The 26,548-nt window shown below is 36.6% G+C and overlaps 1 protein-coding gene across 1 annotated transcript; it reads left to right on the top strand.

The window, feature by feature from the left end:
• Positions 1–1,628: 1,628 nt before the first annotated feature.
• LOC149071667 (protein giant-lens-like) lies at positions 1,629–26,548 on the top strand. Its single transcript, XM_089247850.1, has 4 exons — positions 1,629–2,119; positions 20,806–20,982; positions 21,119–21,328; positions 23,896–26,548. Exons 1-4 carry the CDS (start codon positions 1,967–1,969, stop codon positions 24,115–24,117), a joined length of 762 nt encoding a protein of 253 aa, XP_089103976.1. The 5' UTR covers positions 1,629–1,966; the 3' UTR covers positions 24,118–26,548.

The raw sequence follows: 26,548 nt of genomic DNA, 5'->3' as shown, positions 1-26,548 counted from the left end.
GTACAAATATTGGCGGTGGTGGTGCAAATGAATAATAATTCAATATGAAGTGAATGTATTGTATTATTCATGTATATGAAGTGTTTTCTTTCAAACAGTCTTTCTTTATGCCAAATATTTCAGTATTTATTCTTTTTCAGTAATAAATTTTGAAGATGAACCAGATTTGTAAATATTAAGAGGAAACTAATTTCTGTAAAAAATTATACAGAGTGATTAGAGTGGGAAAAGAAGGGTGTCTGAGTGGAAAGAGAGCAAAAAGGAAAGATAGCTATTAATCAGTAATTACCAGTTGATTTTTTGTGATGAAATGATAGGTTAAAAGTGCGAATACTGCCCAATAGTTACAATAAACAATGCTCCAAATCGAGTCCATAAAATAAATGAGATTAAAAAATAGCAGATTAAAATGTTGATAAAAATGATTGGTTATCAAAGTCCTTCTCTGATAGTAAAAACTAGAGGAACAATTAATATAAGAAGGGAATATACCGATATTAGATCAATATGCGACCCCTAGATATTTTATTGAAGAAAACTGCTTCAAATCTTGTTATGAAAAACAACTCATAGGTTAGAATTCTTTTTTCGAAACAAAGAAAAATTAAGAAATTTTAGTCTTTAGTGATATTAATTTGGAGGTCATTAAAAAAAACAAGAAACCGTCTTCGTACTTTCAAAAAGATCATCATACTGTATTCTAGAGTGATAGTTCAGGATGCAGCGTGAGAAGGGCAGTATCATTTGCAAAAATTGGTAAGATCACAGGTAGAAATAGTAAAAAATATGGGACCAGCAACAGAGCCCTGAGGAACGCCCCTTCATCACATTCATCAATTCACTGATAAACGAACATAAAAAAAATTTCTTTAGAAAATTTCGCATTCGAATTGAAAAAAATTGGTTTTCACCGTTGAAAAAAAAAAGATTATCACTATTATCTCAACAACGACCAAAATAAATTTTTGCTCAAATTTGGGTGTTGTTTCTGGAGAAAAGAATCGATTTTCTCTAAATCAGATGGTTCTCTTATTTATTGTATATGTATATTTTTAACCCTTCTTTGGAAACGTTTCGAATATTTGCTTATGTTTTCGTAAAAAAAAACGAAGCATTTTCTAAAAACAAAAGAAAATTATAGTAAAATCTTTGTAGCGTGACTCGTAAAAAGCATTTAACATCGTTACAAAAAAGAATGAATGGTCGAGGTAAGTGCCTGAAATTCCTTCCAGCCTGGAAAACAAAACCATCTTTCACCGGAATCTGATCATAAAGAAAATGTATTTATCCCAGTAGTCTTTTGTTATCCACACAACTATATATTTTTGTCAATCATTTAAAAAAAAAAGAGGAAAATAATAATAATTTTTCTTTCTTTTTTGGAACATCAATGTTTACTGGATCGTAAGCAACATTCCTATCCGAATGCTAAAAAAAAAAAAAAAAAATTCTCCCTTATAACCTGTTACCACACCATCATCTTCGCGTCAATCCTTGAGGATAACATCCGCGTCACGTGACCGCACGATGACGTAACACGGAACGTCACAGCCCTATTTCTTTTTCAATCGCCATTATTTTATTATTATCTTCATATATTCTACGAGCAGACGACATGGAAGAAGAAAAAAAAAAAAAAATGAGGCGGAGAAACGCCACAGGGGGAGTGAAGAAAGAAAGCCCACCTTCCTTCCTCTTGAACACATTGACTTGAAAGTCGACGACGGTTGGCTCCTTGAGAAGAAGCGGCGGGAAATTCTTAAATATCCCGCCAATTTTTCTTTTTTCGTGCTTCTCTCGTTACGCGTGCACCTGTTTAATTTTCTACTACGGTTCCTCTTGCACATAACCAGCTAAAGAATTTTATTACTCGCTACTAAACTTGAATTTTATTTAATTTTTCTTATTTAAATTTAAAATTTTCCCATTTCATTATTATTTCTTTTTAAATGCAAAAAAGATCGAAATGGATTCAATTGCTCGGAATCATCTTTGTTTGTGTTTCTTATTGATCTTTCATGGATCGTTTCTCTACGTCAAGCCAGCTCCGAGTGTGAATAGGATTGATTCCATTGGGAAATATAAATCATCGTCATTGAGTATTATTTATCCGAGTGGGGTGAGTATTGATTCAATTATTAAATTGATATCTATCAATTAATCGATCAATAAAATATTTATTATAGATACTAGCACAATGGCCACAATAGACAAATTTCTCAACGAGGTCGCTGGTGAAAGATGTCTATAAAAATATTGATGTGAAATATAACAGAACTAAAGCTATTTAATATATAAGCATATATCTCGAAAATAATAATATATTATACACTGCCCATAAAATAGATTATAAACCTTTGTGTTTATGAAATATATTTTGTAGTGTATACATGAAAAGTTGTACAGTATTTATAAAATATTTTTAAAAATGGAAAAAGTGGTATTTATGAAATATTTTTAAAAGTGTAAAAAAAAGTTGTATTTATAAAATATTCTTAAAAGTGTAAAAAAGTTGTATTTATGAAATATTCTTAAAAGTGTAAAAAAGTTGTATTTATAAAATATTCTTAAAAGTGTAAAAAAATTTATTAATAAAATGTTTTTAAAGGTTGTGTGAAAAAGTGGTATTCATAGAATATTTCTTATTTAAATTTAATTTTTCCCATTTTATTATTATTTTTTAAATGCAAAAAAGATCGAAATGGATTCAATTGCTCGGAATCATCTTTGGTTTTACACTCTTTTTTAAAAAGGGTAAAACGTTATATTCATAAGATATTTTTAAAAGAGAAGTTGTATTTATAAAATGTTTTTAAAAATGTGTAAAAAGTTTTTTCATCAATAGATTTTTCTAATTTGCTTGAACAAATTTTCATTTGCTAAGGAAGTGACTGTCCCCAGGCCATTTTTTAATTTTTGAAACGATAACTTTCTATCCTAAAACAAAAATCTATTCTTTTCTTCAATAATATATGTTTTTAGGACCAGTATACTTTCATATTTCCTCGTTTTTATAATTTCAAATATTTTTTAACAATAGTTCATAGCCAAATAAAAATTTCCCCCAGATTTTTTTTCCCATTCGGAAAACACTGGTTCAAGTCCTACAACACCAGTTGTCACCTATGAAATTTTGTGTTTAAAAGGTTAAGAAGAATGTAGTCATTACTTGAACTTACTTTTAAATCAATTAAAATTGTAAATTTATTCACAATTCGGGGAAAAAAAGAGGCAAGTGATTATATATATATTGAATGCCCTTCTTCTGGCTATTTTTTTTCTTTTTTTTGTGAGAAATGTACAATCGAAAATTATTTTCACTTTTCCATATGTTTCAGTTCAGAAACATCTATTATTTCTGAAAAGCGCATGTTTTTTCAACATGCATAGTTTTATCGGTATTGCAAAACATGTAAAAATGTCTTTCTCCTGGCATTGGGTAAACGGAAGGAAGGTTTGACCATAAGTCAGAGGGGATAGAAATTTAAATTTCTCGGTTGCAACATCAAACAGCAGTAATACTTCATTTGAAGACTGCTTTGAGAGTGCACCTAGTTCCCTAGCTGAACAAACACAAACTAAAAATCTGTTTTCTTCCGTAAACTCGGCGAAAAAAGAGAAAGAAACACACAAAAAAAGAAAGAAAAATAGATAAAATAAAAATGCAATTGACAAAAAAAATGTTCAGAGTATCGGTGCTTGTCCAAGTTGGACATGAGCTACCGAAATAGATGGAACATGTTGTCATTGTCAAGCATAAATATCAAGTTAAGTGCTAAAATAGGCAAAATGCCTTGTCAAATTTGCTTGTCTCAACACGGTTGAAATTAAATTAATTGTTTTCATCATGAATTTTTAACGAACTTCATTGCTGATTACATTTCATGTATTAATAGGTAAAGAAATATTCCCAAGAGTTTTTTGGTTGCCATTCATTTTTGAAAACTTTCATCTCTCTCAGGGCCGTCATTTCAACTTTTTCCGGGGGGGGGGGGGGGCAAAGAACATGTACTCAATGCATTTATAATTTTATATATATATATATACCATTTTTAGTGTATTTTCAAAAGCCGGGGGGGGGGCGACGGCCACCCTGGCTTTGAAACCCCCCCCCCCAAATGACGTGCCTGACTTTCATCTTTTGTTTAACTTTTATTTTATTTTTTTGTCATATTTTGTGAAAATGGCCCATTTATAAAATATGTTTAAACGTGTAAAAAGTATTTACTAAATATTTTCAAAAGTGCAAAAAGTTATTTGCATAAAATATTTTATTACAGTCGAATCCCGTTATAGCGAACTCCAAAACACCAGAGAAATTTCTTCGTTATAACGAATTTTTTTATAAAGGAATTCGAGGTTTTTGTGCATTGTTCCTATAAAAACATATTTAGGGGATTAGAAAAGTGTTCGTTAGAACGAGATTTTCGCTATAACGGTGTTCGTTAAAACGGGATTAGTGTGTATATGGTGTAAAAAGTTAAAAATACTGTTCTCTAGTGATAGAACATATACATTTTAGTTTAAAATTGTTTTGTAGCATAGAAAAATCTGTATACATAAAATATTATGTTACATATGTTTAGTATCAAAAAGTGTATGCATAAAATATTTTATTGTTAAAAAAAAAGTATTTAGATAAGAATGCATTGTGTAGTGTAAAAATTTTGTTTATACTGTTAAAAATTGCATACTTAAATATTGTTTTGAAGTATTCAAAAATCGTATTTTTAAAATACTGCATCTTAGTGTAGTACTAAAAGTAAAATATATTGCGCGTGTAGTATAAAAATTGTATTAAAAATAAATTATCATATTGCATATGTGGTATAAAAATCGTATACGTGAAATATTATATATTTCATTGAATAGTATAGAAATTTTACATTTACATTATTTTATAGTATGAAAAATTGTATGTATTTATAAAATATTATATTTTATTGCATGTGTACTTTGAGAATTGCATGCTTAAGAGAATAAAAATTCTTAAAATGGCCAAAGAAAAATTGTGATTTTTTCTTTTCTTTGGCCAGGCAGTGTATGTAATCATGATAATGGCTACACTGGTCAGTCTAAAGTTAAAAGGGGGAAAGAAACGCGTGTTTTGTGTTTCGAAAATTTCATAACGGACTACCAGTCGTTCAAGGTGATCGAGTTAATCAGGCTCTACTGTATTTAAATAAAATATGTATCTCGCGGAAAGTGTAGATAACAGTCAATGATTTTCTCCACGTAAATAGTCGACTAATCAATAAAAAAATACGAGTAATTATTCGACTCATTAAAAACTTCCCCGTTGAGAGAAGAGACTGTATCTGTGCACTATATAGATAACCTATTTGTTGATCATTATATTTGAATTTACTGATGTAATGATAATTTGTTAGAAAAGGGGCCCCGTTCAAACATAATATTTTGTACCTCAATTGAGTGTGTTTGACGTTTTTTTTAAGGAATTGTTATGAATAGTTATGTGATAGTTATTTATAAATGTTACTGATAATGTCTGAAATCCAAGGCTGACCTTACCACACGCGGCTGCCCAGTGCGAAAATTATCATGGGAAAGGGGAGGGGGCATTCGTGGTACGGGTACAGGGCGATGTGTCTGAGAAGGGGGATGGATTTTGCTAATGGACATCACCGTCCCGTATTTCTTGGGACAGACCCAATTTTTATGGGTTTCTGGGAGGGTGAGCGACCGTTTTCAGAGTGAAATTTCCTTAGGAAATGAAAATTTGTTCAAGTAAATTTAAAAAATGTATTGATTAAAAAGTTATGAATCGATTTGCCGACTTGTCAGAAACAGGAATATAAATAGAAAGTGTATGTGTGACGAAAGAAAAAAATCTTTGCCAAATATGTTAAACGTAAATTTCTGGGGACACAATTTAAGCCAGTGTCGTGAGAATCGCCCATAAGTAGTTTCACAATTGCGGCGCCAATAATCATGAATGAAGTTGATATTTTTTTAATTGTTATTTCTACACGAGCGTAGAGCCCGGTGAGGCCGCACGTTTCACACAACCCAAGTCTTGCTAATAACCGAAGTGGGCGGACTTGAAACTTTGCAACAACAAAAGTAAACTTTAAATATTTTCGAAACAAATTCTGAAAGATGGCATTTCCAAATTTCACAATTCGTCATAGTGTGGCGCTTCATCTGAGCACAAATTTCATTAATAAGAATCAAGCGAAAACTTTCGGAAGAGGACATGCCTCTGGAACGGAAATCGTTTGTTCATCTATAATGACAATAATAGGGCGCGTGCCTTCCCCCGTTTCTTACACAAAGAGGTTCCTTGAGATTCCTTATTACGTGCTCTCGTGCGAGGGCGGCCCGTCACGTTGCCAATGTCCATCTAATGGTCCGCTGTCCATCCAACCATCTCATTATTATTACAGGCAGAAAACATTGAGCAGTGACCCAGGCATCACACCCGCAACTGCCCTTTCCGTTTTTTGTCTTTTGTTAAATGGTCCGTTAAACAGCGCGTGTTCATTTAAAAAAAAAAGAAAAAGGAGAGCGATAACAAATTGGTGCTGGGGCGAAATTCCAATTTGAAGTGGACCGGACGTTGGGCCATTGTGTATTTTCCTCTTTCTCTCTCTCTCTTCAAGATATCGTTAAATTGTTTATGTGAGTTTGGCATTTTTTTTTTCCTTTCCTGCTTTTGTTTTACTGTAGATAATCTTTTTTGCGCACAAAGTGGTCCGTGTGGTGCAAAACAAACACATTCGCGTGGCTGTACACGCGTAATGAAATGCTCGTAATCGCTGACCGAAATCTTCACACCCTGGTGGAATGCTCTTATAGATATTCAGCAGCATCCTTCCATCAATCGCTCGAATCGTTTTCTAATTTTACATGCATATTAAACTGGAGGTTGGCCCCTATTAACCCCTAAAGAAACAAAGGACTTTTTGACAAGACATCGAGGACTTCGACCGCTTTAGACACGCAGACCAGTTTGTTTTCAGAGGGAAATAATTAATGTTTGGAAATATTCAAACGTTTCTCGACTGATGTGGTGTAGGAAGAGATATGTGTTTTCTTAGCAGGCGCGGATCCAGGGCGATGTGTCGGGAGGGGTGACTTATTGCTTAGGTTCGTTAGATCGTCCCATATTTTATGGTACAGACAAATTTCCCCCCCCCCCCATATTATTCTGCTCTTGGGAGTGTCGATAGCTCCCCTCCTGTGAACACTCACCTGAGTGAAGGCAGAGATCTTCAGCCACGAAGGAGTGGTTGCCAAGGAAATAGCCGCAGACTTTATTAACGCTACTGGCACTCGCCTATATGCGAGAACCATTTTTCGACGATTCAATAATGTTGGCTTATATATGCTCGGAAGCCTTTAAAATGCATTCCGCCTACGAGCACATCATCGTCGAGAAAGATTGCGTTGGTGTAATGAGCATATTCGTTGGATTCAGCAGCAGTGGTTCCAGAGTAATGTTCTCTGACGAATCGAGTTTTCGCATCGACGGTAATTCTGGACACCAGAGTAAGTAACTGCATGGTTGAGTGAATGACCATATAAGTGAACAAGTGAGTCACCGTTTTCGTGATCAAGGGAGTGACCGGATAAGTGATAAAGTTAGTGACCGCATAAATGATAAAGTTAGTGATCGCATAAGTGATAAAGTTAGTGATCGCATAAGTGATAAAGTTAGTGACCGTATGAGGAACCACACTCATTTAGTTTCATACGGTCACATACTGTCACTCACTCATACGGTGGCCCATCCACTTGGTCAGCCTTGCTGCCATTCACTCATACGGTCACTTACTTGGTCAGTCACTTCGTCACAGGGGCAGGCGAAATGTCGGAGGTGAAATTTCCGTAAACCAGTGCATTCATAAAAAAAAACACTTCAAAGTATAACTAGGGACAAACGTCAATATTTCCAGCCCCTCGAGACACTCACTTTGAGAAACACTGGGTTAAGACAAAATAAGTTTGAGGACTCTGGGTGTAGATGATATTATACACTGGTCGGAAAAAGTTCCGGATTTCAATGAGTGATTCACACACGCACACAGACATGTACGATTTTAACGTACAACTTTTATTTCCGTACCTTGCTACAGCAGGAAGTAATCAAAAATTCACACAGTGTCCAAAATATGAGAAAGAAAGACAGTGTCTTAAAAGAAAGCCATAATTACAATGCATACAACAGTGTCACTTGCTGTCCTTGGAGGGAGCCAAATTCGTGTTTTTGGAACGGGGAGGGTGAGGGATAGATGTTAGCTTGCATTTATTTATGTTGTTGATCCACCTTAGAAGTTATATATAAGTTAGCTCTGCCGTTTCCCACGCTGTCTCATCTTCGCTCCGTCATGCGTCTGTCTGTATAAGTACTACTGCGTGTCCACGCCATTGGTGGGGAGACACCCATTCACTAAAAATCTTCTTCTCTACTACAGCATTTTCTTTCCCGTCCAATAAAGGATTTTTTTGGCGGGAAAAGATATGATGGATTGTATATACAGAAAAGGCATTATCTTCTTATTACTATTATTAAGATCAACGAGGTGTAGTACAGAATGGAGTGGAATGAACGAGTTATAAGGATCGTGTCCGTCAAATGATGAATGACTTTTTATTTTTAAACTATGTTTTCTAAGGCAGTGGGTCCCAAAGTGTTGGTCGCGTTAATGAACCGAAGGGGGGGGGGATCGCTAGAGATTCTCAAAAATAAAAACGCCCAAATTAGTAAATCCATTTTTATTTTTCAGAACGTTAATTAAAAAAAAATATGGTAATTGGGCCCGGATGTTGATGACATTTGCGTTTTTCGCATTTTTTCTGCTTTTTTCCACTGTTAGGGTTTTTTTTTATAGTCTTGGAGCATTTTCAGGATATTTTTTTCACTTTTTAATTTTTTGACAATGGAAAAAATTGAATATATGTACATATATATACTGATTGCATTGAGGCAATATGCTTGAATTTCTTGGCAAGTAAAATAAAAGATGCTTTTTGACTTGCTAGCCATAGACATGCACAGATTTGCTCGTGGGGGTTCACCTTTCGTTTTTTACTGCAAAAACCCTATTTACCCAACCCCAGTATGCAATTTCATGGCGGCCCCCACATCTAGCAACAGGGCCCTTCGGTCAGATTCTTCACAGGCCTCTTAATAGTGAATTTCTTATGAAAAAGATAAGAATCATCTCAGGCGCCCGCCACCCAATCTGAAGCGCTGTCAGCCCTACCCTTGGGGGACGGGGTGCATAGTACCCCCTAACCGATTCATGAACTATAACTCGTTCATTAGTAAAAAAATATTTTTGATGAAATCTTAAACGTTGAGAAAAAAAAAATTAAATATGATTTTGATGCTGTCAAAACTTTTTTCTTCCGACATTCGAACATATAACCGGTTTCTCAAGAGAATATTTCTCTATTATTTTGATGACATTTTCTTCCAATTTTTAGAGCATTTTTTTAAAGTCATTTCGAAAGATTTTTTTTAGGGCAACAACAACATCCAGGTAATAACCATAGTAACATTTATTGTGACCCAGTATGGGATCCTGAATCTCCTTCGTTTTTTTTTCTTATGCTTTTATTTTGTACTTTGTTCTAATGTTAATAAAATTTTTAATTTGGTTGTCAACGAAGCTTGCTTTCGACTCTCTTCTGGCAAAAAATTTATTGACCATCCCCCACATTTAGTGACCATATTTACCGGTTTTACAGGACATTTACGATTTTTTTGCTAGTAAATAGTCTGTCCCGGTTTTAATTTGGCGCTGCCGACTTTTATAACGATATTCGATATTTTTTCAAATGTTGTATAAATTTATTTTCATGCAGTCAGTGTTCCTTATGCACAAAATGGAGCATATTATTAGTTCAGCTGAGTAATGGAAAATTAAAAAATTCCTTTTTATTCAGCTGAACTAGTTACCATGCAATTTTATCAAATTCTACTAGCACAATAATCGATATATCGTTTAATACTTAAGATAATATCTCAGAGAGAATCGTTCTATTTTAAAATTAAAAACCACAGAATGAATGATAAGCGTAATATGTGAATACAAAGGGTGAAATGTCCACGTTTTATGAACAATATTATTAATGGTTGGGTTAAAATGAAGAATTATTTTGAAATCGGATGATTTTTTTCTTTCTTATTCACCATTTTGTATATCAAAATCAAGAAACACACACCTCGCGTAAAGAACACTAACTACAACAAGAAACAAACCAAATTTATATATTATTTAGTGCCAAATGAAAACCGAGAGAAACGGGCGTACACCTAAAAGTGCTCTTCCGAAGAACAGGTCATTTACTACCAAAAAAACATGAATGTGCCTACAAACTTTTTTCTGGGTCATTCGTTTGGTCACTCAATGACCTAATCCCTTGATCTCCAGGTACAGGTAGATTTATGGTTCTACCGCCTGTTGGCTATACAAATTCTTCCACCCTTTTCCCATTCTACTAATTTTGTTGACCACTCATTCCTAGGATGACCATATTTCCTCGAGAGAAATACGTTATATTGGGATTCCAAATACAGGACATCGCCAATTATCGCCAAAACGGAACAAAGTTGCTAAATATTGCTGAAATTACGGGAAATACAATTTGGCGGGAAATGAAGCATTACTACAAATTGCAGTAGATTAAAATGATTCCCACCAAAGTGGGAGATTAATTATTTATAGTTGTAATTATCATAACATACTTTATGAGTTGAAAAATAATTTTCTACCTTTGACTTCAATAAAGAATAAAAATTCAAATAGGCTTCTCGTAAAAAACGGGAAAAACCGGGACACTTTTGCCAAAAAGTCGGGACGGCCAGAAAAATAGGAAATACGGGACGTCTGGTCACCCTACTCATTCCGCAAATTTGGCAATCCTCCGAACTTGCAGCTCGGGGCTATAGCCCGCTAAATACGTCTCTGATCATATGCTGATATACGTATGATATGATAATGTATTCGTGGGGTTTCAATATCAATCGTATTCGGAAAAATGTGAATAGATCCCAATATAAACACTTTCCAATTCGGTTTCTATTTTGATTGTGGTCTCCCACCCGCTATCTTGAATCTCACAGAAACAATCCCCCCCCCCCCCATCGGAAGATGATTGAATGCGTTCAAAAAAAAACCAAAGAATAAATATTTTCTTTCATATTTTTTCCACCTTCTTGAATGAATGAAATCACGTGACCTGGCCTGCTGCAACGATGCGTGCCACTCATCCAATAGATACGAACAGCAATGGAACTTGTGAATGGGAAAAGCGAAAATAATTGTTCTGCCAATTCATCCATTCATGAAAAGAATGTAAAGGAAACAAACTATCTACACGCGTATACAGTGGAACTTAGTTTACCCCTGAAGCCCGATTTAAATGAATCCATTCTTCGGAAAAGAAGAAAATTTAAATGGAATCGCCAGTTTTTGCAGATGTTAAGTAAAACAATTATAACAACTTGTCTATAATATTATATAGTATCACTTTTATTAAAATTTATATATTGCCTTTTTGGTAAAATTGTTCCCCCCCCCCCATCTTTTTTTGGCTGTCAAAAATCGGAGTTATAAGTCACAGCCTTGTGGATGTAACAAAGAACTACTAACTCAATTATATAAGGCGCTTTAGCTCAACGGGATAAAACATGCTCTTCACAATAATATCTCGGATCCCCACGTGTTGAGCAGCAAACGTTCATCACTCACAATGATATAAGATAAATGAAAATAATATACGTAATAGTTATGGTTGCATAAAACCACATTATTTCTCTTCCGAATGATACCAAATATGCACACAGGGTCGTATAACTAGGATTTTTGCCGCCTCCACAACTTCAAGATTTGATAATTTTGCAACGATGTGCTTTTTTCCCACCTTAAACCTACCGTCCCGTAAATTTTGCCAACCGGGGAAGTGCCCCTCTTGTTCCGGCCCTGCATGTACTGATCGTGAAATTATAAAATGGAATGAAAAATTAAGATGTGTTGCAGTTGTCCGCTGCTTGAGAAAGCTGATTTCGCTCGTTTGAAAAAAAAAACCGCGGATTTTGTTTAATTTTGTTAATTATGTTTCAAAATACGTTCTACGTGTTATTTTGTGGGAGAAAACCATCACACGGAAAAAAGAAAATGGTGACTAAAAATTAGCCAGGAATTCTGTACAAAAAAGAGACATTCTGATAGTGACTCGCTCAGCTTATCAAACTTCGAATTATCCAAAAACATTAAGGGGGAAAAAATCGAATTAAACAGGTAATTTTAACATTAAATTGAATGAGAAAACTCAAGAGGAATTCCTAAAATTCGAATTAACCAAGTTAGAAATAGGGAAGTTCCACCGTATAACTATAACTCCCATGAATCAAGACTTTTCTATAAAAGCATTCCCAATTAAGTCTTTAAAAAGTCTTAAAAATTTATTTTGCCGTTAAAAAATTAAGGATTTAAAAACTAAACACTTAAGTAATATCTTATTCCTTACTTCAAAAAAAAAAAGAAAGAAAAGAGATGATAATAAAAAGACGTTGTGATAATAGTTAACGGGCTGTGACAGACGTTGCCTGTTTTCTCTTAAATAATGGCTGACTTCCTTCGCACGCCATCTTACCTCCGGGTACCTCTTCTTTTTGCGACTTCTTATAAAAACCGACAAGAAAAGAATTACAAAATAAAATGTAATAGTCCTTTTTCCTCTTCTTCTTGTTTTGACCGTTGGAATTATTTTTCCACTTCCTTAGGCCCTTAAGTAAGAAATCCTAGCGTTTCCCCGTTCTCTTTTTTTTGTTTCTTAAGTAAGTTTGCCATGCTTCGATGGCTTTGGGAGAGAGATTTGTTTTAGGGCCCCCCCCCCCCCACTTTACCTTCTTACTATAAAATTGGTCCGTTAAGGGGGAGGGAGGAGAAGGTGAGGTTAGGTACCTTGAAAATGTCTTGAAGATTATACACATAAGATGAAGAAGACTTACATTATTAATACTGAAACAGATCATTCACACTGTACCTCTTTACGGGACAGTGGTTTTCCCGCCTTTGGACAGGATTTCGGATCACGTACTGGAAGAAGAAGACAATGGCTAGGAGACGTGTCTCCTACTCTTATACTTTTCCTTATTGGTCAGTTTTATCTGTTTTGATTTTTGAATATTTGTTTCAAATGCGAAACGCGCGCGCAAGGAATAAGTTCACACCAAGGGTTCTTAACCTGTGGGTCGCGACCCAGACTTGGGTCGTAAGGGTTCCGCAGATGGGATGTGTATAAATTAACTAAAAATAAATTCACTTACAATCCGGTTATAAATTCATTTGATGTACCGCGTGTTAAATGGATTGCCCTAATGATTTCGGTAAGCCTGGGTTGAGACTCAGGTATTTTTGGGGCCAATCTTGAGATATTATTTTAGGTACAGTATTCTGGGGAAGAAGTCGATATGATGATATTACAGAAATGCACAGGGATGTTGGAAAGTATGTATCTGCGTAAAAATATGAACAAATTAGAAAAAACTCAACATAATTGCCAGAATTAATGAAATCATTTCCATAATTAATAGGAAATAATTCCTGAACGATAAGAAACAATTCTAAAGTTAATGAAAAATAATTCCAAAATTATTAAAAATAATTCTAAAGTTAATGAAAAATAATTCTAAAGTTAATGAAAAATAATTCTAAAGTTAATGAAAAATAATTCTAATATTAATAAAAATAATTGAAAACTAATGACAGAAATAATTCCAGAATTGATGAAAAATATAATTCTAAAATTAACATAAAAAATATATATATAATTCTAAAATTAACATAAAAAAATATATATAATTCTAAAATTGATATAAAAAAATATATATAATTCTAAAATTAACATAAAAAATATATATAATTCTAAAATTAACGTAAAATAATTCAAAAGTAATGAAAAAATAATTCCATAATTAATGAACATCCCAGATTTCTTAAAGAAATTATTTCAGAATTATATAGTGAAAGCTTTTAATAATTTACGGCCTTCCTGCTTGATTCGGAATTCCTGACCTCGGGCCCCTGTAGACCAACCTGTTAAGATGCCATGGGAATTTAACATTTTGTTAATCACAAATATTTAATAAGAATTTTTAAACTAGAAATGGCACGAAGTTGATGGTGTTGCTGATTCAGGGTCGCGGCTGAAAATGGTTAACATCCCCTGGTTTAAACATTGTCCCCTATTAGAGCATGTATGGAATGATATCATTTTGAAGCTTATGAAATATTTTCATAGAAGGCGTATAAAGCGCTTACACTGGATGAAAACATAAAAACGTTACAAACAAGATTTAAAATTTAGAAGGGGGGAAACACTTTGTGAATGGAGCAAGGTCAAAGTCAGCAACAGTTGAAGCGAATCTTGAGTATGATGAGCACACAATGTCTGATGGTAGTCTATTCCATATTCTGGCTAATATGCATCTGAAGCCGTGGAAGAAGCAGTCTCTTCTGGCCATCGGGATCTGTATTTGATATGAGTGTCCCCGCAGGTTAACGTGGCAGTCAGTGATGACAAAAAATGTCATGTTATGGACGATTTTATAACACATTTTCAAGTAGGAAACAATTCTGCGCCATTCTAGGGAATGTAGACCTAGAGCCTCTCAGAGTCCATTTCAGAAGAAAGAATTGTAATCGAAGTAATTTTGGAATAAACGAAAGAAATAATTTCGGAATAAACGGAAGAAATAATTTCGGAATAAACGGAAGAAATAATTTCGGAATAAACGGAAGAAATAATTTCGGAATAAACGGAAGAAATAATTTCGGAATAAACGGAAGAAATAATTTCAGAATAAACGGAAGAAATAATTCTATATAATTGATCAAAATTCAGAATCTTCGAAACAAATAATTTCAGAATAAGTGATAAAAAAAATAACATAAATTAATTAGAGAAACAATTTCGTAATTTCTAATAGAAATTATTTCACAATTAATAAAAGAATAACTTCATAATTATTGAAAGAAATAATTTCAAGTTATATTGAGAAGGAAATCGTTTCAGAATAACCGAAATAAATAATTACAGAAGATCATTTGAAATTATTTCAGATCTATAAAATGAATATATGTGATAAATGATAATATCTAATAAAATGAATAATTTCAGAATAAATAAATAAATAATATTATTAGCCATTATGTAATATATATAATGGGCGAATTAAAGAGGGGAAATTATATTTTGGCCCCTCTTTAATTCGGATTCTATGCCCCCCCCTTCTATCAAGATGTTACTATAAATTAATTACATGTAAATATACTATTAATAAAATTTACGTGATATTAATACTATTTATTTATAAATTATAATAAAAATATAATTATGTCATATATATTTTTATACATGTCATATGTTACACATAATTTACATGAGGCCTTTGTAAATCTGGATGCTATCTTACACACTTGAAGATACTTTAGTATAAGTTGGTGGCCCGCGGGCTTCGTTGGAATTTTCAGTTTGGTCGCGGCGATGTCTGGAAGCTTGAAACCCCCTCTCCATATAAGTAATGCTTTCTCTCATATGTTTCGTTTAAGAGCTTTGGGAGTCGCTTTCTTCCGGTCCTAACCTTATCTACTATATTCATAATTAAACTTTTACAGCAGGTCTTAGCCTGGTGAGACTGTCTGTTTTGGCTCACAGAAACTGCCCAGTCCTAGCTGCAAGCTTACGAATGGTCACGTTTTGAAGATGATGAATATTCCTTAATTTCATGTGCTTGTCGTATTTCGAAACTAAAATTCCTTCTGCTTTCAGTTAAGCAACAAACGGATAGATCTGCATTTTAACGGTATGATGATCTAGGCAGAAATTTCTATTGGCGCCCGCATCGACCTTCGTGTTTTCAATAGAGGTTCAGAGACGGTAGTGCACTGTCGAGATGTTTATGGACAGTAATGCAAAAATTTACACAGTTTGAGTTGTCGAGCATTACGTTCAGTCTGATACGCTGACTCTTATTGAATAGCCCCACCCATTTCTTTTGACTTGAAACCAATAGAGAACATATTAGATATCCGTGGAAAACATTTAACTGCTCTCCATGACACTTCACGAAGCCTCGGTGAGCTGCAAACAAGTCTTCCGTTTAAACCAGCTCTTGGCCTTATTTTTTAGCAAACGACCCAAAATGAACAACAATATCAGGTTCGCGACAAATGGGACTGTTTGTCTTTTTGGCGAAAACAGAGAAACTAGTGACGCAATTAATGCATTTATAACTGCACTGTAAGTGGATTTGAACGAACCATCTAGGAAGCCCCTGTGAATCAAGTTTGGGTACTGACTTATTGTTCAAGAATCCCTAGCTGTTAGTGGATTTGAACGATTCATCTTGAAAGCCCATGTGAATCAAGCTTGGGTTGCGACCCACAGCTCGATAAACCCTGGCTATATTTGTACGACCCTTCTCGGAAGCCCCTGCGAATGAAGTTTTTTCATTGAAGTAGACTCATAGCTCAACGAGCCCCTGGCTGTTAGTGGATTTAAACGACCCATTTCGGAAACCCTAGGCAATCAAACTCGGGTTGTGACCCATAGCTCAAGAATCCTTAACTTAACACTAAAGAGGATTTGTACGACCCACCTCGGAGCCCTGTGAATCAAGTTTGGTCGGGGTCCATAGCTCAGGAGCCACTGGCTGTTAATAGATTTGAACAACCCATCTCAGAAATCCTGCGACCCAAGTTTGGGTTGCGACCCATAGGCTAAGAACCCGTGGTTTAAATGGACCCGGATACCACAAAACGCCGTTGATAATCTTATTATTCGTATGTATTGACGTTGCCGAGCCTGTATATCCTGCACTGGCCGACATATTCCATTGAAATTTTTGTGGCTCAAATTATGTGATCGTTCTTTTCTACGCCAGTTATTTGATTTTGTATTTTCTACTTTTGTAATTTCACCAAAAGAGTGTACTTTGCTTCTCACCCTACGATCTGTGTAAACCTCCAACAGAAAAGAATTATTAACATTATTTGCTTTTATAAGCATTTTTGATTTTGCTGCTCAACTTTTGAGCATTAGTGTATTTTGGTGCTGGCTTCCCTCGCTTTACATAGTCAATTGGTTCCGCAAAATAGTCGCGCAAGACGAAATAACGTGAAGTTAGTTTAATTTAACATGGGGAAGATAAGGAAAGTGCGTTGGTTTTCTTCAGAAGGATTTTAAAAAAATTGAACCCAGGAATTTTTTTTTTTAATGAATTAATTATTCAAACTTATAGATAAATCCTGTGAATATAGTCAATGTTAGTGAATTAAATTAATACTTTTTCCCCGTCTTTATTACTTCTGATTGATTATAATGAGTGTGGATGTTTTCTTTCCTGAACAGCCTGGTCATGAGATAGGCTGATAACTCTTTTTAATGAAACAGTCGAGATTCGGTTGACCAGCAATATTTTTCGTCCATTAATAAAAACTTTAATAGCAAAGCCAGGGAATTTTCCGCATATTTCTCCAGAAATATGAAAATTCTAGTTTCACCGTAACCGCTTTTTTCGATTAAATTCATGGCATTGTCAATGTGTTACCAAACGTTCGTCAGTGAGACCTTGAGAGTTGTATCTGAGAATTCCTCTCATATTTGTCTCAGCTACATCATCAAATCCAACGGATTTCTACTCTCGTCAAAGGATTTAACTATATCTTCAATATTTGCAAGCCCATTTCCAGGATTGAAGTTAAACTCCAAGCTGATATTTGCAGGGTGAAATGCCTAAGTCGTGTCAATTACGCGAAATCGCGTAAAGCTATTGATACCTGCACACTGTATGAGTAATATGTTTTGAAGAATCAGTGGAAAAATTGCACCGTTTATAACGAACTTCAAGAGACCGGACAGATCACTTCGTTATAACGCTATTTCGTTATAAAGGAATCCCAGGTTTTTTGAATTGTTCCTATGTAAACTTGTCTGGGGATAAGAGAATTGTTCGTTAAAACGAGATTTTCTCTATAACAGTATTCGTTAAAACGGGATTCGACTGTATTTTATCCAGAAAAGTTATTCCTCTGTTGTTTAATCAGGGGAACCCTAGAGCTATATTGTAATGCATTGAAAATGTTCTCTTGGTGCAGTTTAGATTAGTTTTTTCAACTCCTTATATTCTTCCGAAATTTTTTTTCTCATGCGCAAAATCTCGAAATAGAACAGCTATCTTTCTGTCGTATATCTATGGATTAGTTTCAAGTCTATACTTATCAGATCTTCTATATTTCTTACAATCGACAACTTTATAGCATTTCAATGGCATGTATACCATACTAGGCTACTTTTACTTCAACATCCTTTACTTCCTTTTATTTAACATAAAAGGAAAATGAAATTTAAATTTTGTGGTTTAAATCAATGTGTGGGTTTTTTTTTAATCAAGTTGATTTAAATCAGCAGTAGTACCCTGAAAAACAACATTTCATCGTTGGAAAGTGTTCATCCACGAGAACGGAAGCAGTCCTCGCAAGCATCCCAACTTTGACTTCAGTGGCGTAGCAATTCCAACACTCGATAACAACACCACGGCCACATTTATCGGAAATGCTCGATCATCTCTCTCTCTCATGAAAATTGTGTGCGAACGGCCGTTCTTCCGAAACGAACATCGAGGTCAAACTATAGATGGAAAAAAAAAAAAGGAACCGTTCGTCCATGGTAAGGTGAAAACCGGGCTTCCTCTGGCTCGTACCAAGGCCTACTAAGAAAGTAAGCAAACCAAATAAAAAAAAAACTTTCCACACAACTTCATACATACAAATCTTCTCCGCCTCCTTTTAATTAAAAGTCCCTGTGCTAAGTAAGAAAAGAAGAAGAAAAGAAAAAACCAACTTCAACATTTTCTTGTCCCATGGTTCTGGGCGTCTTGGTCTCGTGGCCTACGTAATTAGACAACGACGACGACGACTCGGCTAAGAAAGAGAGTGTTGAAGGAAGCCCTTTCTTTATACCATGACGATGGCCCAACAGCAGCAGCAGCGGATGATGTTAGTTTTTGCATCCACTTCTGCGTGGAGAGATGGAAAAACTTCGTCCGTTCCTGTGGGAAAACGAACCATCCATCCTCATCCTCTTTCTCTCTCTTTCTTGACACATAAGCTCTCTCTCTCTCTCACATATACACTATCTTAGGAGAAAAGGTTTTTAGAGAAAGAACTCTTTCTCCACTACTACTACTACTACTTTTCCGGTTTGCGTAAAGATCGGGAAATAAAACTCAGGTTTTTATTATTATTATTACTACTTTTTTTTTGCTTCTGACGCTCGAATTGCCACCCACTCAAACGGAATTAACATCTAGTCCACACGCGAGACACTCTTCAAAAATGAGTTCTTGTGATGGGGGGGGGGGGGGAAAGACCATCTTTGCGATGAGTCATTTGAGTCGAGGTCGATTCCGATAATTTCTCGGTGATCGGAAACTGCACTGCAAAGTAACTTTACTGATCTGGGAATGTCGCTTCATATTAACAAAATTAGGTTTTGTTAAAATGATTAAGTTTTGTTTTGATTAATGCCACCCACAATCAACTAAGCAGCCGATGTAGCTTCGGGAATGATGAAACTTTCCTATTTGCCCAGGAGAGTAAAGCTGTAGGGTACTTAGGGAACAGCATTGTGCGCCTAAAATACCTGGATGATCGAACATTGGCTGACTTGGACCAGGACTCCATATGACGCAGACGTGACGACGTCAATTTGTCGTTGTACGGCCTACACGACTCCAACTTGTGGCATCCAACGCAGCACGCGGACGGATCGCCACCCCAACGCAACTTTGGTTGTTGAGTCTAGACGTGCCAAGGTCTATAGACTCCCATAAGCTTCCTTAACTAAGAGAGACTAAAAAAACTCTCTTATCTACCTTATCTATTTTATACGTTTTCCAACGTGCTGTTAGGTTAGGACGAGGTTACCAGATTTATCGCCGATTCGAGTAATAGGGATTATCCAAATTTGCTGCGAAACGCTTGTACGTGAAGTGGTTAATAAAATCCCGGGTACACCTATCTTTCGGGAACGCTTCGATAACTCCCTCAGATAGGAAGCGGGGTGTGTCCGGTCCTTCAATATTCAATGTATGAATTAGGGTGCACAAAGTTTACGTTACCACATATAATATATATAGCTTATTATAATCCCATATAAAAACTATTTTACATTGTATTGACTTTTACTTTGCAATTTTTAATTGTGTATCGGATTTTTTTTTTGTGGTTTCAGGGAGCGCCAGTGTTCCGCGGACTACGGGTTTAGAGGGGGAGAAAGAATGGATTTCCTGTTCTTCTAATCTTTTTCCCCCTTCCATTCTTATTCGTGTAAACAGTAATACCACTTTTTTTAAATTTATCCCTGATATTTCAACTGACATTGTCCAGATTTGTTGCCAAAAGCCTGTACGTGAAGGACTTAAGTTCAGAAACGCACTCCCCCTCCAGCCCTAAGGCCGTACGGGGTAAAGTGAGCCTAACGTCGCAGTACAGCTCAGCAGGAATAATCTCACAAGGCGAAACGGGATAAATCCCCGAGTCGGGCACCAGCGAGGTCAGGTTCGAAAGAGAGGTGCCATCTCTCTCTCTCTGATCCGGTTTTTTTTTCCATGGATAAACCCACCATGGACAAGATCGGTTGTCACGTAAAGGGGTTAAAATTAACTATGGCTGAATTTGGAGGAGTGTTATTCTTTCTTTAATGTAGGAAGTTTAAATGATTTTCTCACCCATTTACAGATTGTCGTTTTATCAACTTTCTTTATAGATGTCGAGCGAATCGGAGATCCCTACATGCGAAAAATGGTCAGTTTGCAATCGGGTCGACACCTACTCGAGGCCCTGGGTCGAGAGAATGTGCTCCTGCAGTAACGGTAGAAAGTGTTCAAGTTCGCTACGAGCCAACGATGGACACACGCTATTGGACAGGTCCAGGCAATACAAGGTATGAGATGGATGGTCAACATACTATTCCATCCGCCACCATTTTTCACGCATTTTATCGCAAATACGAATATAGAAAATATGTATACACACAGTCGCATTTCCTTTAACGTTCTCTCTTGGCGATATATTTGCAGCTTTGCGAGTCCGTGGACAGTCTACCGAAATGTCGATACTTCAAGGACGTAACGTGGACGTACATTACGAGACCGGACAACGTATCGCAGCAAGTGGTGAACTGCGAGTGTCCGGAGAATAGCACGCCGTACATATCCAGCCACGACTACGAATACACCGAAAAGTACGGACTCGTCTATAAATACAATTTCGCCTGCTCGCCTAAGAGTGTAAGTTCATTTATATTATCGATACTATTGACCAGGGAGTGACAGCCAGAAAATTGATATTTGCCCCCCTTTGTATACAAGAGGAAAGTCCCCCTGGTCACATTTTACTAGCGAACCGTTGATTCTAGAGGTATACTTCCAATTAGAAAAATTATTCAAATAACGTGTAGAACTCAGATATTGCGCATTGCTGTGACGGAGCACCCACGACTTGGCCTTCCAAAGATCTGGTCGCTTGCTCCTCACCGAATCATGCAGACGTTTAAGGACTACACAGGTCCCCTCCTGGTATCAGATTACCTGTCAAAACATCACATTCCGATACTTTCATGACCAGTTTATTCCCCCTGAGAGATCTCGCCCCCACGTGATTTTTCCCCCTTTTTCCTCAATAAAGAATTTGCTTAATGAGCAACGATTCTCAGGTTCCAAGAAGTGCAACGACGAAGGCACTACTACTACTAAACCACACATGCTACCTCGTCCGCATTCCTCTGCGAAATTTCTAATGAACTGGTACATATTGGAATATGTGTTTAAGTTTTGTGAATCAAACGTGAAGTTCGTTATTGTGTAATGCTTGTTATGTGTAGCGCTTCCACCTGCCATCAATTTTTCCAACTATGTGTCAAGAGTAATTGTACCGTTTGTAGGCCTGTTGCTCTCTGTGGCGAGACTTTTTGAAGTGAAACTTCTATAGCGACATAAGAGTGAATTTCTGTGAGAGAGAGGAAATTCATCACTGAAAGTGAAACGCTTTCTTCTTCCTCAAACCCCAACACTTTCTTTTTCATCTAACTTCTTAGACCGTCGTGAGACAGGCTAGTTTTACTCTACTGTTGACAGTCCGGTGCTCTCCGGATCGATACAGAGGGTGAATTTATTAGCTTGGCTCTGGAGTCATAGCCAAAAACCACTCGACGGGCATTAAGAGCATTGGAACCAACCCTCGAACCAGACTCTCGCTGGCTCTCGATTCGGGGAATTACTTATATTTCTCGTCTCGCTCGTCGGGCTAAATGAGTGCTGAGCGGGATGGCGACGTCTGTTCAACAATACCTGTATATCCTTCGGGATGGGACAGGGGCGTACCAATCTAAGGTTCCCCTTGACTCATTTAGTGATGAAGGTCCGAGAAGTAGATGGGGGTGGGGGGGGGGGGTATATGAATAGAGGTTCGGCCATGTAAGAAAATAAAGTTGGGTTCGGAGATTGGCTTGGACGGTTTTTGTCGGACAAAGACAGTTATAGATATTACTTTTCTCTACTTCCCATGACGCTGCACCAATCCTTCCCCCCCGACCACACGAGAGCATATTTCGCACGCGCACGCAAGTTTTGTGACGTCACAGTGTCAGCTCCTAATTGGCTGCGCTGTCATATCGCAATTTCTTTCATTTTTAATAAATTTTCATTCAATCACATTCATGTTGGGGTATTTTATCAAGCGTGCAAGCTTTTTTAATGCATTTTTAAACTTTATATTTGCCATAATTTATATTATATTGCCATATTTATAATACCTACAAATTTTCGAATATACGCGAATCTAGTCACGTCAAACATAAAAGTTTCACTTCTATATCGCGGGAGATTCTCACGCTATTTTTTTTTAAGCGACGAAGACACTGGAGGACGGGACGAAAAAAAAAAGCCTTGCAATCCGCATTTACATCTTTGTAGGAAAAATGCATAATTGCACAGGATAGTTACTTCGAAGGAAACGCCAAATAAACAGGTTCTATCTGTATTCATTCTTCCGTAATTAAAATAAATCTCGGAAATTTTTCCATGTAGTAGTATTTGTGTCTGAGTAACAGCTTAAACTGCTATTATCAATATCAAACCATGTGACATATTTCATAAGCTGAAACCCGTTTTTGTAGGTCCTACATTTTCGATAAAATTTGAAGAAGAAAAATAAATGTTTGCTGAAATTTATGGTTTTACTAGCTATAATATACCCGGCGCTGCCCGGGTTTTCTTCAATTACTGGGAGGATTAAAAAAGTGACAAACCATTATAGAGGAATAAACTATTGTACATAATACGTGCAGCATTAAAGAAGTGCCAAACCATTGTAAAGACATATGCATGTCTGAAACGTATTGCTATGGAACCACGGTAACCAAAGTAAACATTCCGAAAGTGATTGTTGAGGCCCAAGAACCACTCTTGCCCGAGAGTTTTTTTGCCCATTTCGGACATCTGCTCAGCTCTGACGAACATTTAAAGTAGCAGTTCTCTGACGAACATTTAAAGTCCTTCAATCCGGGTCCTGTTTGGTATGAATGCAAAATTTGGCGATGATCTGCCTAAAATTCTAGATTTGTATAGAGAACGCACAGACAAACAGAAAATCGATTTTATATACCGTATATAGATTGAATATTTCAGATATCAATAATGCAGAAAGCATCTTGAAAATTGAAGAAAAAATGGCTGAATGAATAAATGATTGTCTGAAAGGGGACACATTAAGTTTTTGATAAGTGTTAATTACCCAACCGTACCACCAACAACAGATAACAATGAGTGTATAATGATGTCGTTATTTCTTTTTCCAGGCGATACGTTGTATGAAGAAAGAGCCCTGCCGGCTGTTCACGGTGAACAAAAGGTATCCCGTCGAGGAGGTCAACACTAGCTCCCTGTGCCAGTGCCCGCCGAAAACGACTTGCCCGAAACATCACACGGATCCTTACGTACTTCAGTCCAATGACCACCACACGCAACAGAGCACCGCGGCTTTGGCCAGAACTTACACCGCTTACTGTAGACCCACGTGACCTCCACATACAATCCCCCCCCCCCTCATGTACAATAAGAAGGTAATCCGGTGCGAATCATGTACAAAAAACCATGTAAATATCATATAACGTTTAGCTTTAAATTCCACTCAGGATCATGTTCTTCACTTGCGAAATTCAGATATACAGTCAAACTCGGTTATAACGATATCGAAGATTCCACGCAATTTTGCCGTTACAATCAAAAAATACATTCAGTGTAATCTTTGCATGAAGGTTTTATTTCTTATGATTAGGGGGGTGACCATGGCCAAATGTCGATGAAGTTATAAATTGCTGAAGAATTGCTTATAAATAACCTTGGCGAGAAAAATAATGCTACAGCAAGTCTGCTAAAATGTATTTCACCGTGAAAAAAATGAAACTTCTATCAAATATGTAAGATGAATATTTAAAGAGTGGACGTGACCTGTTCTGCCATACGAAAGGGGATGATAGACTAGCCCTAAGTGGAGCATGAAACACCCTACCAACCCTGTCCTATCTCGAACCGTTTTTGAGTCATAGGGGTATGGCCCCCACAAGGCCGGGGCTGACAGGGCTCTAGCCCTGGGGGCCCGGGACAATTTTCATAATTTTTTTGCTTTTTCACGCTATACATGAACTATAGAAGGGCCCGTGAGAAATCTGACCAGGGGGCCCATGAAAGACCCGTGCCTGAGGGCCCTACTCCCGGATGTGGGGCCATGCATAGGGGATTTTTGAATTTGGAAGAAAATTTGGCACGTCTGAAAAAAACCGAATTCATAACGTTTCTACAAGACCTACACGCAAACAAAGCACATATTTGAAAAGAGCAGAAAAAATCCCATAAGGTGATACCATTCCCATCAGAATATTGGATTTCATGGCGAGCTATAACTGCTGAAAGTTTGGCAACGTTCAAAATTGAATTTCCTCCAAAAACTTTTAATCCCCGATTCCGCATTACACCCTTCCAGCTACAACTAGTCAAATTTATCAGCTTTCGAAAGTCAGTAAATTTGCACCTGCTTTCGAGAAAGCCTACAAGAAACCATATCGTCGTTTTACTTGTCTTTTGTTCTGAAATCCGCGTTTGTCGAAGTAGATATTCGCCGAGAAAATTCGGAATTGCTGGTTACAGAATTTGGTGACAATTTGATTTTACAGAAAAAGTTCTATTAGGTGACACCCTCCTTCCCCTCCATCAGGATATCCGGATTAAATGGCCAGCTACAAGCGCTGAGAGATTGGCGAAATGCAAAATCTAATTGTCGCCGAAAAATCTACTAAAATGTACAAACGCTGATTTTAGTGATGTATTACAAACAAAGGGCTAAATTTCTCCTGAACTAGAAAACTGACATGGTTTTTTTTGTAGGTTCTTGTTGGCTGTAGCCATGCCTCCCCCCCATCCTGTAGCGGGGCCCCTAGGGGCTGGGATCTTTTGCAGGCCCCTCGGTCAGACTTTTAACGGGCCCCTTCTGTAATTAATTTATAGCGTGAAAAAGCAAAACATGATGAGAACTGTCCCGGGCCCCAGGGCTAGAGCCCTGTCAGCCCCCCCCCCATGTGGGGGCCATGGTTGTAGCTAGATGGGTATTTTTTTCGACAATTCGATTTTGAAATTTGTCAATCTTTCAGTGCTTGTAGCTCGCCATCAAATCTAGATATCCTGATGGAAATGTTGTCACCTTATAGGATTTTTTTCTGCTGTTTTCAATCATGTGCTCAGTTTGCGTGTAGGTATTTCAGAAATTTCACAAATTTGGGTTTTTTCAGAATTGACACATTTTTCTTCCATAATCCATTAAACACCATAACTCGAAAATGAGATAGGACAGGGCTGGTAGAGTATCATTCATGTTCCGCTTGGGCTGGTCAATTTATATAAATTTTGCAAATTACCTTCATTCCTGATTCTAGTAAAGATTGGGAAACGAAGCAAGCTTCTTTGAAAAAAAAAAAAACATTTCCATAAAAAAAACAGTCGAGAAGGGAAAAATACGGTAATGTTTCGTATAGTGGTCATGTCAATGTCAGAACGTCAAACACATGCAATGAATAAATTTTTTTTCAGCGTTAGGTGTAAATAGAATACCAAGCGAACATTTCTTGGGTGTGATCAGCTTTAGGTTGGGTTCACGTCTACAGACACTCACCGTGTCGTGGCAGACACGGCAAACATTCTTTAACATAAAACCAATGAAATATTTCATATCTGTCTGCGAAGGTGCAGACAGACATTTTTATGTTAAAGAATGTATGCCTTGTCTGACACGACATTCTGAGTGTCTGTGGATGTGAATCCACCCTTAATCTTGGGAATTTCTTGTGAAAACCCAAGTTCATTGACATTATTCTCTACTGAAATTAGTCCAGTCCCAATTATTGACGTTATAGCCGAGGTGTCGTTATAACTAAGTTTGATTGCATATTTTTCTCAAAA

Source organism: Pholcus phalangioides, unplaced genomic scaffold (assembly GCF_987345545.1).
Source record: "Pholcus phalangioides strain wild (caught in Gottingen) unplaced genomic scaffold, Ppha-v1.0 ptg000018l_1, whole genome shotgun sequence".
Classification (NCBI taxonomy): Eukaryota; Metazoa; Arthropoda; class Arachnida; order Araneae; family Pholcidae; genus Pholcus; species Pholcus phalangioides.
The sequence above is the reverse complement of the archived record's forward strand: the minus strand, read 5'-3'. Positions and strand labels throughout refer to the sequence as shown.